The 13,822-nt window shown below is 43.6% G+C and overlaps 1 protein-coding gene across 6 annotated transcripts in view; it reads right to left on the reverse strand.

Moving 5' to 3' along the window:
- The window catches only part of AFF2 (ALF transcription elongation factor 2), a 393,570-nt gene that overhangs the window by 271,236 nt on the left and 108,512 nt on the right, over positions 1-13,822 (reverse strand). For all 6 annotated transcript variants that reach the window (XM_081178936.1, XM_081178935.1, XM_081178934.1 and 3 more), the window contains exon 3: positions 12,123-13,013. In XM_081178936.1, coding sequence (XP_081035062.1) covers positions 12,123-13,013 — 891 coding nt within the window. The remainder of the gene's footprint in view (positions 1-12,122; positions 13,014-13,822) is intronic.

A 13,822-nucleotide genomic window follows, 5' to 3' on the forward strand; every position in this document is an offset into this window, starting at 1 on the left:
CAATGGGAGGAGGGCAATCAATATGGCTAGTACACAACCTAATATTCCATCTTACTGTCTTCTTAATAGTTATGGAGATAAGTGGCTGGCTAATACAAGGTCTGGCTGTTTGGCCACCTCATCTAGTACTCTAAACTCTGACTAGCAGTGAGTCTCAGGGTTCTCACTCAGGCTGTGAACCTTCCTGTCACTCTCTGAATGGGAGATGGTGACTTTCTGGTTTGAACCAAGGACCTTCTGCATGCTAAGCACATGTTCTGCTGCCGAGCTATGCTCTCCTCCCACTTCTAGAGTCAGCACAGCTTCTCTACTGGGTGGAGTGGAAAAGCAAAGTATTTCCTCACTCAGTGCATTGCCTCCCCACCTCAAATCACCCCCTGAAAAGCTCCTATCAATCTCCTAAAGGGATCCACCAAAACAAGCTAGATATCTTTCCCTTAAGCAATCTCCCCACAAATTCTATTAAGTGTTAGCAATTGACTCTAAAGGCTGCTTTCTCCCTCTTATAATGTTATGGGATAAGTTGTTTAAAGATTGTTCTTTATCCAAACAGCAGTGTTTCCTTTTTAGTAATGGAAAGTTAGATCGGGATCCAAAGTGCCTTGCAGCCAGTTTTGATTGCCCAGACGGGTGTATGTGTGTGTGCTTAAGCCTTGTGTTACTTGGACAGCATTACTGTACAACAAACTTATTTTGAAACTGAGCAGTGTGTGTGTTTAAAGATCTCAAAAGAAAACTCACAGGGTGCTGCCAAAGTCTGTGGGTGGAAGTACAGTAGCTGCTGGGATCCCAGTTTTAGACTGAACAGGAACATGATAGCAGCCATTCCACTTGGACAGTGGTACCATCAAGACAAGATTTCTGGGGATGGATTCAAGGACCACTTTAAGAAAAATATGCAGTAGGGACTCCCGATGTAACTGGGCTCTCTTACCACAATTTGAAACAAGTGAAGTAATACATATTACTATGCAAAGAGCCCCTGCCCTGGCCAGCCATTAAATCTAAATTCTTCTAACTGCACCATTGATTGTAACAGAGATGAGAAGCGGAGCCACTCCATGGGTTCTACTGAGATACCAACTGCCATTTTTCTTCTCCCCTCCATGAGCTGTCTCTGCTATAAGTTGTTTATTGTAAGAACAATTTAACCTTAAGAACTGGTGCCTGTCTATTCGACTGCAATCGCCAGGCAGGGAATGTCTTCATTGTTCATTATCTGTATTGCACTTAGCAAAATTTAGGCACTGCTTGATTCTGTACATGGATAATTATAATTGGTTTGCTAACAGCACATAGGATGGGAGCATGTTTTAAGGTGTGAAACTGCTCCTGCATTTGGTGGGGCTATTTCTTGGAGACCCTATGGGCATAAGCCAATTAAGAACCATCCAGAGCCAGCTTTCAGAATTGGTTTCAGTTTGTTTCTTTCATTTCAGAAGTCAGACTTGGAAAGTCACATATAAACTATATGCAACGTAGTGCTTCCAGACTGGCCTCCTTGCTCAAAATGTTACACATCTCTTCTTTAATAATAACAATAATAATAATGATAATAATTAAAAAATGTTTTATTTATACCCTGCCCTCCCTGGCCAGAACTGGGCTCAGGGCCGCTAACACCAATAAAATCACAGTAAAAACATAATAGGGGAAAAAGAGAGGGGGGGGCAATTTAAAATATCAATTAAAATACAATTTAAAATGCAGCCTCATTTTAAAATAGCCAATAAATCAAGACCATAAGGGGAGAGAAACATAAGGGTCAGACTGAGTCTAAACCAAAGGCCAGGCGGAACAGCTCTGTCTTGCAGGTCCTGCGGAAACATGTCAAGTCCCTCAGGGCCCTATTCTCTTGTGAGAGAGCATTCCACCACGTTAGGGCCAGTGCTGAAAAGGCCCTGGCCCTAGTTGAAACCAATCTAACCTCCTTGAGGCTCGGAACCTCCAAAGTGTTGTTATTTGTGGACCTTAAGGTCCTCTGCAGGGCATACCAGGAGAGTTATTGCTACTTGAGCTTGCTATCCTGTCCTCTGTCTCCTATTCCCCAGGTAGATTTGAGGTCCCCCCCCCCAATAAACCATTGCCTTCTGATTAGAACAGTGCTTTCAAACATCTGGCCTTCAGGAAAGGGTTTCCACACTGATTTGTCTGCAGAGGGACCCCTGAGCAGGATCTGGAGTCCTGCTCCTTACATTGCATGTTCTTTTTATATGGATGGAGCCACCCACTGGTTTGTTTAGAACCATTCCTATACACCTATGGGACTGGGCATTGCCAGGGAAGATCACTAGTTGCTAGCAATTTTGGAGGGAAACTGGTCCACCATGGATTAATTTGTCTCATTGAGGAACCCTTTGATAATGTTCTAAGGAAAGTAACGACTCTCTAAAACACAGTTTAGGAAACCTAGAAATTATTTATCTGATCCTGACTAATTACATATTTATTATGTCCATCTTCCCATGAACTACAAGGTGGCATATGTGGTTCTCCCCCCATCCATTTTATCTCACAACAGCTCAGCAAGGTAGGTTAGGTTGAGGCCTGAGTGGGGGTTTGAAGCTGGGTCTCCCTGGTCTTAGTTCAACACACTAACTGTAGTCCCGAATCATGGGACTATTGAGACTTTCCAGCACATTTGACAGTCCTTCAGAAATCCATTCCTTTCTTTCGTCAGTTTTTAGGTCTTCTGAACCATTGGCCAATTAATCGTAGGGGTAATTTTACAAAAAAATAATAATTGATCAACATTCAAACTTATACTAAAAACAGCTGGTCAGAGGGTGTGATTTCATTCTTTAGAGGAAGGCACTGCCATTAAATCTTTCATGCAACATCCTTTCATACCAATTTAAGGAAACTGCAGCTGCTATGTCCTTTCTTTGTTTTCCAAAAAGCAAAATGAATCCACTTAAGAAGGAGGGATTTTGAAACCGAGTTCCAGGAGAACTCTGGGGTTTTTCACAGCAACAGGAGCTCCTCACTAAGAAGAAACCAGTAACAGCACACAACAAGCCACTGAATGATGGGTTGCCTAACATGATCAAACTTCAAGGGATGCATTGGGAAACTATGCATTTTGGTAATCTATTGATAGATTACTGGATGAATTACATGACATCAGTAGAGCCCTGAAATATATATCCCACATCTTCTCCAAGGAGGTCAAGGTGGTGTACATGGTGGTACACAGTTGACCCTGATGGAGTAATCAACCTGCAGATTAGGTTGGTCAATTCAGGAAACACACCCCAGTGCCTAAGCCAAGACCGTATTGCATCTGTAATCAATAAAGTTGTGGTCTGCTTGATCCCAAGAACTGCCTTGCTGCATCTTTATTACTCTATCTGTCCATGGCAATCATGACATTCATCTGCTTACTGCTTCTGGGCCTGCAATGAAGTTCGGTATTTGATTACACACACACACACACACACACACACACACACACACACACATTTTATCCAAGTATGTGCATTTCTAGTAGATGTTACTTGGCAGGAGAACTGCATTGCAAATTTCGGGGATGTGTGACTTTCAAAGGATGGCTGTATTTCAGTCTGTCTATTGCTTGAAACTGAGCTAACTAGGACTTTGTAAAGCAAAACAAAAAAGAGGAATAAGCAAATTAAGTAGGTTCACCTTTAAATGCAAACTGAATTGAATTTATCTCCCAATCCTAGGGTGAAATTTAATGGCAGTGGTGGCAGCAGCATTGCAGTGCACCTCAGGCAGTGTAAGGCAACATTCTCTCCTCTTTGCTCACAATCTTTTCTCTAAGAGATCCCATGTCATAATGTAACATTTTTTGAAGGAGGAGTTGTGGGGCAAAATGGTGGGTGCTGAGAGGGGTGCCATACCCTCTCCCCCAATTGAATTGCCTTGGAAAGATGCAACATCCTGACATAGGATCACTCATGCTCTTTAAACTTCACCCCACCCCTCACAACTTTCTCTGAGTCCCTCCCCTTGCACCTCAAACTGACCCCTTTTAAAGGTAGGGGGAGGGGCTTCATAGAGTGACTTACAAAGGAATGATATATAAGGAGAAATGATGTTGGGAAGTGACACTAATCTCTCCCCTCCACACACATATCACAAAATAAATGGTGGTGAAACCCAAGCAGTGGTGGTGGGTTGGCTTTGGCCCCCACTTTCACCCTGAAACTACCAAAATTGCAGCCAGTAGTTTCTATCCAAAGGACTTTCTCCTTAAGTCTGGTAAAAAAAACTCAAGCAATAGACTTATTGCCTAAGTAAAATAAAAAATAAAATAAAATTCGGAAATCAGATCCCCTCCTGTAATATTCATGAAATGGTTAGCCAGCCAAATTTCAGCTTGAATCTACAAGTCATGGGTAGTTGCCAGGGTAGGTGGTCAACTCTGTTTCCTAGCATGTACTTTGTTTCCTCTTTTTTCTTAAGTGTTATTATTTTTATTCACATATTCCCACATGATGCTTTCACTTGAGGCCTTTAAGTGTTTTCCCATATTTGAATCAGGGACCAAAAAAAAGTGTGTGTGGAAGCTTAAAGATGGTTTGTAAAAACCTAGAAATGCTCTACAAAGAGATTTCCTCAGGTTTTTTTGCACGGCAAAACAGTGATATTAGCACATTTAACTGGGGCACAAATGATTTCTGCAATTTGTGTGGGCACATCTGCAGCTGACTACCACCAGGCAGCTTTCAGGCTAAGGATGCGTACACACCATACATTTAAAGCACATGACTTCCCCTAGAGAATCCTGGTAAATGTAGCTTGCGTCTCACAGATCTACAATTCATAGCACCCCTAGCAAACTAAAATTCCCAGGATTTTTTTGTGGGAAGCCTTTGCTTTCAATATATGATGGGTACACAACCCAAAACCCTACTGAATGCATGGCTGGCCATTGCAGTAGAGGAATGATGCTTGAAGGCTTGATGCTGGTATGTGCTAAGGTATTTGAAGTGTGCAACTAATCAGAGACAACCAATGTATTACACACAATGAGCTGGCATGTGAATAGCCCTGAGGGATCAAGCCAAAGAGAGCCAGTTTAGTCTAGCATCCTGCTCTGATAGTGGCCAACCAGATGTCTACAGGATGCTCAAAAATAGGACCTGATGGCAACAGCACTTTCCATACTTGTGATTCCCACAAAATAGTATTCATAGGTGTCAGAGCCGCTTCCAGGGTCCCAGCTCACAGAGGACCACGCTAGCCGGCAGTACTGTACAAAAGTCTTTATTGAGTTACAGTTTCCATTTTCAAGCCGCAGCGCGCAGCTCTACGTCTTAGAAGCTAGACCGGCGAAGCTCCGTCTGAGTCTCCGCCTCCTGTACACCAACTTAATACTCTAGCCTTACTCCACCTCTTCCTTCTTCCCTTCCTCCTCTGGGTCCCTCTACCCCCCGTGGTCTCTTCCTTCCTGGACTCTTCTGACGCCGACCCCCCGGACTCTTCTCCCTCCTTGCGGCGGGCTTTAGGACCTGGCTCCCTATCCGGGCTGCTTACTGTGCCGCCTTCCTGTGCATTTGAACTTGGCGCGCGCGCCCAGCCTTCAACCTTCCTCTTGACCGTTTCCTCGCTCCCCGATGGAGGTGTGGCCACTCCTGACTCATGCCCTCCCGCTTGCGGCAAGCCGCCAGATCCCGATACCTGGGACCCCTCCCCCCTACTGCACTCTGGCGGGGAAGCTGGTCCCGATTTCCAACTGCTGCTCTCTGAGTCCCCTCTGGTCCCTTCTTCCTGGGGTGGCTCCCTAGGCGCCCCCTTGCTCTGACCACTGGCGCCCCTTTCTGTGAATCTTCCGATTCACTGGAAAGACTCAGAGATCTCGGGCCGCTGTCATCGCTCATATTTCCTTCGGATTCCTCCCCCTCGCTCTCTGTTTCCTCCCTTTCCTGTGCCTCTGCTCCTGAACCCCTGACAATAGGCAAAATGTCCCTACCCCTCAAGTGTCCTGGTAAAACAGATACATCCTCTCTTTTTTCACACAAGAACACAGCACCCATTTTGGATGCTGCAAACTTGGCCCAAAAAGTACCTTTTTCAGGGCCACGGTTTGAGGCACCATGCTGCCCTGAAAAAAGTGTGTCTTTGGGGGCTGCAATCTCACAAGGGTCACGTGAATTGTGTGGGAGTGCAGCCCCAGAAGTGTCTTGGGTTATTCCCCCCCCAATGTGTCGAAGGCTATGTAATACCTTCAAGAGTAGACGAAGAAAATAGCATTGTGGCTAGCAGCCACTAAAAGATGAAGATTGAGGCAGATACAGGTGGCAGATACAGATTTCTGGAAGGCATATCCCTCCCCAGGCCACACCCCTCACTGGTCTTGTGTAACACCCTCCTTGAGTGCTTTTGCCAAGCTGGAATGTGTCCTCCCAACTCTGATAATGCCCTTTTCTCTTCTGGCTGAAGCACAGCTCTTCTGATTGCTTCACCCATGTTTCCCTCTGGCTCTGTGTTTCTTTCAGTGTCATGTGGACTTCAGAAAGCTGCCCTTGGGACAAAGGTGGCCCTCAAGATGAAGAGGGTTCACCACCCCTACCCTAGCACAATTCATTAGTTCCAGCTCCCGGTTCCCCTCTGATAGCTACCTAATGCTCAGTCTGGGTGCATTCAGGCTTGGGTGGCAGGTGGTGCTAGCCAGAGGCCAAGCCCCTGAAATGGGGCTCTGCCAAGCCGCATTACAAAGAGAGACGTGTCTACAGCCAGAGTTCTCTTGATGAGCCCATCATATGGCCTTCATTATAAAGTATTGCAAAAGCAATACTTCTCACAGTATTTACAAATGTAAACCACATGGCCAGGCCTTGTAATACTCCACGGACAACTATGCTAAGGGACTGAGGTTTTTTTGGGCTTTGTTTTATTGGTCGTTTTATTTTATTTGAAATATGAACCAGGCAAAGGGGGTTTCCAGCCTAATGCTTGTTCCAGTCCATTATTCTTCCTCCTCTGAAGTTTTCTAAAAAGCAAAGGGGAGGCTTAAATATGGAATGAAAGATCCACCCGCAAACAGAGGACATAATGTAATGTTATTTGGCAAATCAACACAAAACGAGGAATTAGTTAATCCAGGGCTCTTCCCCCACCCCTTATTCTCCCCTTTTTCTTAGCCCTTCCATTCAATTAAAAGAAATAAAAATATAAACCCCTAAAACCTACTGCGCTTGTAAAGTTTTATAAGTCATATACAAAGCTCCTTGCATTTACCGCTCGAGCTGAATCAATATGGTTATCTACCTGTCAATTTTTTTGTGCTCTTTAATCCAGAAAGAGTGCAGGTCCTTCCTTTTCCCTCTCTCTCTCTTTTATAGCTTGCTGAGGAAGTACTAAGCTAATCAATATATCCTGTGATAAGGGGGTGATTTGAAACACATATAACAAAAGCTTATCATTTCACTGTACACTGAACCCGTCAAAACATTTTCTCAGAAGGAATGGCAAGAGAAATCTTCCATGTTTCACGGCTTAGGTGGGTGGTGTCAGAAGCGTTATGGAACTTTTCACTTCCCACTTTCAGGGGCCTGATTGCTTCCGATATATAATGATCTACAAACTGCCACAGTTTCCAGAGAGAACAAGGAACGGCTATCTAAGGAGGAATGGAAAGTTCCAAAGGTATTTCCTAGGCAAATCATTGAGTGATATATAGGGATATAAGGCGAAATCATTTTCTGTTCCACCTTGTATTTGTCAGAAGGCAGACTTTGGTAATATGGCACCCTGAGTGAGGACAAAATTTGGCACACATACCCAATTGGGACAAAATTTGGTACCCTCCCTCCCTTTCACTTTCCGTTCTGCACATGTTCTCAAGTGCGCTATGTCCTGGTTGCAGCAACTCAATTGCCCTTCTAAATGAGTAAGGTAAAGGTAAAGGGACCCCTGACCATTAGGTCCAGTCATGGCTGACTCTGGGGTTGTGGCTCTCATCTCGCTTTACTGGCCGAGGGAGCCGGCGTACAGCTTCCGGGTCATGTGGCCAGCATGACTAAGCCGCTTCTGGCAAACCAGAGCAGTGCACGGAAACGCCGTGCTTTCGAAGTGCTAGGTTGGCAGGAGCAGGGACTGGGCAACGGGAGCTCACCCTGTCACAGGGATTCGAATCTTCTGATCGGCAAGTCCTAGGCTCTGTGGTTTAAACCACAGCGCCACCCGTGTCCCTTATCTAAATGAGTATAAATATAGGTATGCGGTGGAGGAAGAGGAGGATGCATCCCCTCAGCTCGGCACTGGGGGGGGGGGGACTGCCCAATCCATCCTAAATCACCCGGTGTTGCATCTGTTGCATGCCACACTGTTTCCATTCCACAGCAGTTCATATTCCACTAAAAGCTACTTTATTCATCTCACTGTCTGCTGTGCTGAAATCATGTAACTTACATAATTAATTACATAAATTGCATAAGTGACATTGCCATTATGTTACTCCACCCCATTAATTTCAGTGCAAAGGAAACATAATGCAAATGTGGACTGGGAACTATAACCAATTGCTCATTGTTTGCAGAATGAAAGCAACAGCAACAGCCAACAGCACTCATGGCAAATCAAATTCACTAATATTGATTTCCGTTCTAGACATGAGATGAGCAAGCGAGCACCAGCAATTTCTGCCCCTGCATCTGTTTTCATTGGAATTTTCCAATATCCCTAGTGATAAGAGAACTATTCAAAATGTTCCACTGTGAGAAATCTCAAGAATACAGTAAGCTGTGTAATACCAAGTCAGAGCACTGGTTCTTGTAGTTCAGTATTGTCCACACTGAGTGACCAAGGCTCTCCAGGTTTCAGTCCCAACCTAGAGGTGATGGCAATTGAACCTGAGACCTTCTCCATGCAAAATCAGAACTCTTATCACTGAGCTATGGTTCCCCCCTTAATTAAGCAGGATTCCATTCCTCATGATTCTGAATAAAGGGCTGATTTCAAGATGAATGTTGGAAGCCATCAGACTCATGGGTACATCTAGCTCCACACTGACTGGGTGGGTCTCTCCAGGGTTTTAGACTGGTACTTTCCCAGTGCTTACTTGGAAATGCCAGGGATTTGAACCTGGGATATTCTGCATACAAAGCTGAAGCTCTGCCTCTATACTCTGTTCTTAATAAGACAGATGCTCTAATGCTAAACTGAACCTTCCTCTTACTCATGCTCTGAAACCAAGGCTAAAACATTTTTGGCTTCTACTCGCAGTTCTTTGGATCCAAGGCCTTTGGTCATAAGCAGCCCCCCCCATTACACTATTTTTTAAACACACACCCCTTCAACTGCTCTCTGACTTAAATATTCTCTTTCAAATTTGTTAATGGATATGTTTTTGTTTTTAATAGACAGCAAGAGTGAACACATTTATTTGCCTTTGCAACCTCATTATTTTCTTTCCGTGCAATTATTTCCTTGCCAAACAATACTGGTGACAAATTGCAACAGACTACTCCAGCAGATTTTTAACCAAAGGTAAAAATAAACAGAAACATCTGTAAAACAATCTTGTACACAGCTACATTTATTAACAAATACATTTTTCTAATAAAACACCATCTGCAAGGAACCCTCAGCTTCCACTTCATATAAATAGGTCTTTTTACGGTTTTCAGATGCTGTTCCCAGAAAATTATTCCAAGCTCTCCTGCAAAACACATCAGTCTTTGTTGCTCTTTGGAATGTTAATAAATAATGGCAAGGGATTTCCCTCCTTCTTTAAAGAAGTCAAACAAATTATTGGCCCCAAACAATTATTCTAAAGGGCGGGGTTCGAATGTGGGTAAGGGAAGCCAACCTTTCGCAATAAAGCACCCTAAGAATGTATCATCACTTATTCAGGGTGTAAAAAATATTACCAGCCACGAAATAGGTATTTTGGGAACTCTGCTAGGCAAATCCTGCTATTTCAATCTGTTTGGAAGTATGCAGTGGTAGACACCACCTTGCTTAACACCTCTTAAATGTAAAATAATAGTACAATATTTATACCATGCAGATTCACTTTGGAGAGCTGCTTGTATTCAAGACTAAGCATATACAATGTTACAGAGAGTCAAGTTCTACATCAGGGTAACCCAACCGCTACAGGGAAGTCCTGTTATGTAACTTGAATGAGTTATGTTGATTTTGCAAAGGACTTCCCAGGGCAAGACCGAGCCCTGACTCACTGGGATAGCTGAGCAGCTACCTATTAGCTTCTGAAATTTGGTCTGGATTTAAAGCAGGGCTAGTCAACTTGGTGCCTTCAGCTCTCATGCAGCCTCAGCTGCGTTTGGAGAAACAGCTGGGTAAGCACTGCATGATGCCTTGGTTTTCATGTGCATGCACTTACATGCACATGTACTAGATACAAGACAGGCATGTTTCTCAGACTGGAGCTTGCTTCTAGAGACCACATGAAATAGAATCATAGGATTGTAGTGTTTGAAGGGACCGTGAGTGCAATCTAAAGGAGTTGATCCCTGAAGAATGGCACCATTAGAAGCCTTCCCCCCAACCCCAACCCCCGCCTCTTGTGGGTTAACTGCACAAAAACTTTGCTACTAGATGTGAGCCACAGAAAAAACGGCTGATTAGACTGAGAAGAAGGATGGATAATATTAGTGCTGAATTTGAAAAATACTGAAAATGCAGAGACATGAATGAGGATGATTGTCTCCAGACTTCTGGAACATGGGAAGTCCCAATAAATTTTTTATAATTGGAATACATAATTGGTGTATTGTTATTATTGTAATTTTGATTGATTTGATTTAACTTGTCATTAATTGGAAGATTGAAAATGAATAAATTCTTTAACACAAAAAAGAAGCCTTATCCCCAGGGCCGGTGTAGCCATTAGGCAGGGTTAGGCAGCTGTCTTAGGTGGCAGAAACAAGCAAGGCAGTGCCCCTGTGGGTGCCCTGGCTGTCCTGCCACCTTTCCTGCTGGCAGAGAACTGGCATCAGCATTAGCACTGATTTTGAGTGAGATCACATCAATTTCCAGCAAGCTCTTACTAAACTTGCACAAGATCCTGCAGGGCATGTGAGATCTAGCTGGAAACCAGCGTGATCTCACAAAATAACCAGTGGCAGAGGTGGTGAGGTGGGTGGCAGTGGCAAGGCAGGCTTTCCCATTTCACCTCAAGCAGAAAAATGGGGTGCTCCACCCCTACTTACCCAAATATCTTTTAAAAATAAATAATCCACAAAAGGGACAAAACAGGGATTGTGACTTAGCATGGAGAGGGACTAAATTATAGTCATTATATTTTATATAGTCATTAGAGCTCCATTCAATGGGAATTATTTCTAAGTAAATGTGGATAGGATTGTAGTTTTCATTCTTCCCCAGGTAACTAATTTCTATGAACCTGGACGCACAGCATATTTACAACCAAGTTTTGTCAAGATGAGAACTATTACCCATTGCAGCCAATGATTATTGAGATTTCCACCAACACTCCACATTTCTTGCACTACAGAAAATGGGATCTATCTATCTATCTATCTATCTATCTATCTATCTATCTATCTATCTATCTATCATCTATCTATCTATCTGCTGTATAAATACTTCCCAAGGTATCCATGTTGTGCAATTCTTCTGAACATTTTAAATTGACAATAACAAGACAAACAACAAAACCGCAACCCACTGACACTTTCCTATTTTTAACCACAGACCTGATTATGTTGACCACACTCTTGGGGTCAGGTAGCAGGATAAGCATAACAGGACGTGCATCCTAGTAATCTTAAAAATAGGCAGAACAATCTGTGTGAGACCCAAACAGCATGTCAAAAAGAGCTTTCTTTTCAGCTGCAGTGCCCAAGCAGTGAACAGATATTTAAAGCACATAATTTCCAGAGCTCCCTGCGAAGAGGAATTGACGATTAAACCACTTTTGGAACTGTAGGTCTGCGAGATGGAGAGGGGTGTCCCCTAACACCTTTCAGCATCCTGGGGAAAAAACTACAGCTCCCAGAAGTCTTTAGGGGAATCCATGACTGTTTAAACTGGTATCATAGTGCTTTAAAAGTATGGTCTGGATGTGGGGTAAGAGACTGTCAGTTAAACAGGAAACTGAGGAAGTGGACTGAAACCCTGGAGGCAAAATAGATAAGCAAACAACTGAACAAATAAAGAAGACTTACTTCACTAGCTTGAGGAATGTTAAGCTTTGGTAGTTTATTCTTTGAGCTGGGTCCAGTGGTCTTTCCTTCCAGTGGAATCCCAAAGGGTTGGTTTCCATAAACGCCTTCAATTTCTATTGGCATCTTCAGTTCCGGTGAGTCGTTGGGAACTTGGTCTTGACCATCCATTGGCCTAACGTAAGCAGTGGGCTTTTGCTGAGTCATGCTGCCCTTGCAGTGGAGGCCCGGCAGGAAATTTTGAGTTGAAAGACCACTATTTCCTGACAACAAGGATGTAGATGGGAGTGGAGATCCAGGCCCGTGACCCAGAAACTCGAGGTCCACTGGGGACTTTGAGTGGCTGCTTTCTTTGTAAGAGTGTTCTGCCACCACTGATTTTGAATGGGTATGCCTCCTCGAGTGTGATGAGGATGGTGTTGCGTTGGCTTCATCGCCTCCTCCGGGTTTATGCTGCTCACTTTGGCAAGCATAGCGGTCATCATACCTGCCTTGTGGAGGTTCGTGGGATGAGCTGTGCTTTGTCCGACTTTGCGCACTCCCGGACTGACTTGGCTGACCACCGTTTGAGCTGTGGCTGACACGGGACCAGTCAGTCCTGGATTTCCTGCTGCTCTGGTGACTGTGCACTAAAGTTGAACTGGAAGATATAGCCGCAGGGGGCGGCATCGAAGCTGAGGAGTGCCCCGTGATTTGGTGGGGTGGGACCATCCGGTTCCTTTGTTCTGGGAAAAAGGTCTGTTCGTTTTTATCTACTGGAGTTTGTGGCACAGAATTCTGTGGGATTCCTACAAGGTGGCTCTGGCTGGAATGGTTGGTCAGAAAGTCCTTCATCTCATCGTAGTTCCCCAATGTATTCTGGACACGGTTGGCTAGAGCATCACCTTTGTTAGTCTGAAATACAAGAAGGGAAACAATGACAACATGAATATACCTCAGTGATTTCACTATTCAGCATGGCTGCAATCTTAATAACATTTACTTGGACATCTTACTGGACTCAGTGGAATCTATGCCTAGGAAAGCAGTGTTAGGATTGCAAGAAGCAGCAGGGGTAAGTAGCGGTGCTGTTGAAGACGAAAAACAATGGACTCAGAATACGACTTTTCTCGGCTCATAATCCTTGGATGCATTCTGAGGAAAGCTCTGTTGCCTCAAAAAATTTCCTCAGCTTTGAATTTAAATTGAAAATATTATGAGCTTGTGTGCCAATTTTGCACCGAGAAAGTCTACATTCATTCATACATACCCCCCCACATAGACAACATATATTTTTAAAAAACTGCATAAACCTGCTATTCAGATAGAAAGTGTCCTAATTATGGACTACAGGTTCCACATTTATAAGCATCTATTACAATAGCCAGTGCTATAGATCACTAATACTCTTCCAACATAGTTACGTTGCATTTCTGCTGCAAGAAAATGTTAAATGATTGCATCTTGTAATTCTGTTCAATAAAATGAGATGATAAGCTTCCAAATTCTTCTGGGTTTTTTTTTTACTCTTTTCCCCATCGTTCTGACCAATTCAGTTAATTTTTGTCACCATTGTGAGTTTTCACTTTCATATTCCATGCTTTTACTGTTGGCTTTTACTGCTGGCAATGTTTCCTATGGGGATTACATGCTCTGATTATGTATCTTTTCATTATTACAGATCTCTTGATTGCCATTGTTAGTGCCCAGAATCGCAGAATCAT

The sequence above is a fragment of the Podarcis bocagei genome (assembly GCF_964188305.1).
Source record: "Podarcis bocagei genome assembly, chromosome: Z".
NCBI classification, from domain to species: Eukaryota; Metazoa; Chordata; class Lepidosauria; order Squamata; family Lacertidae; genus Podarcis; species Podarcis bocagei.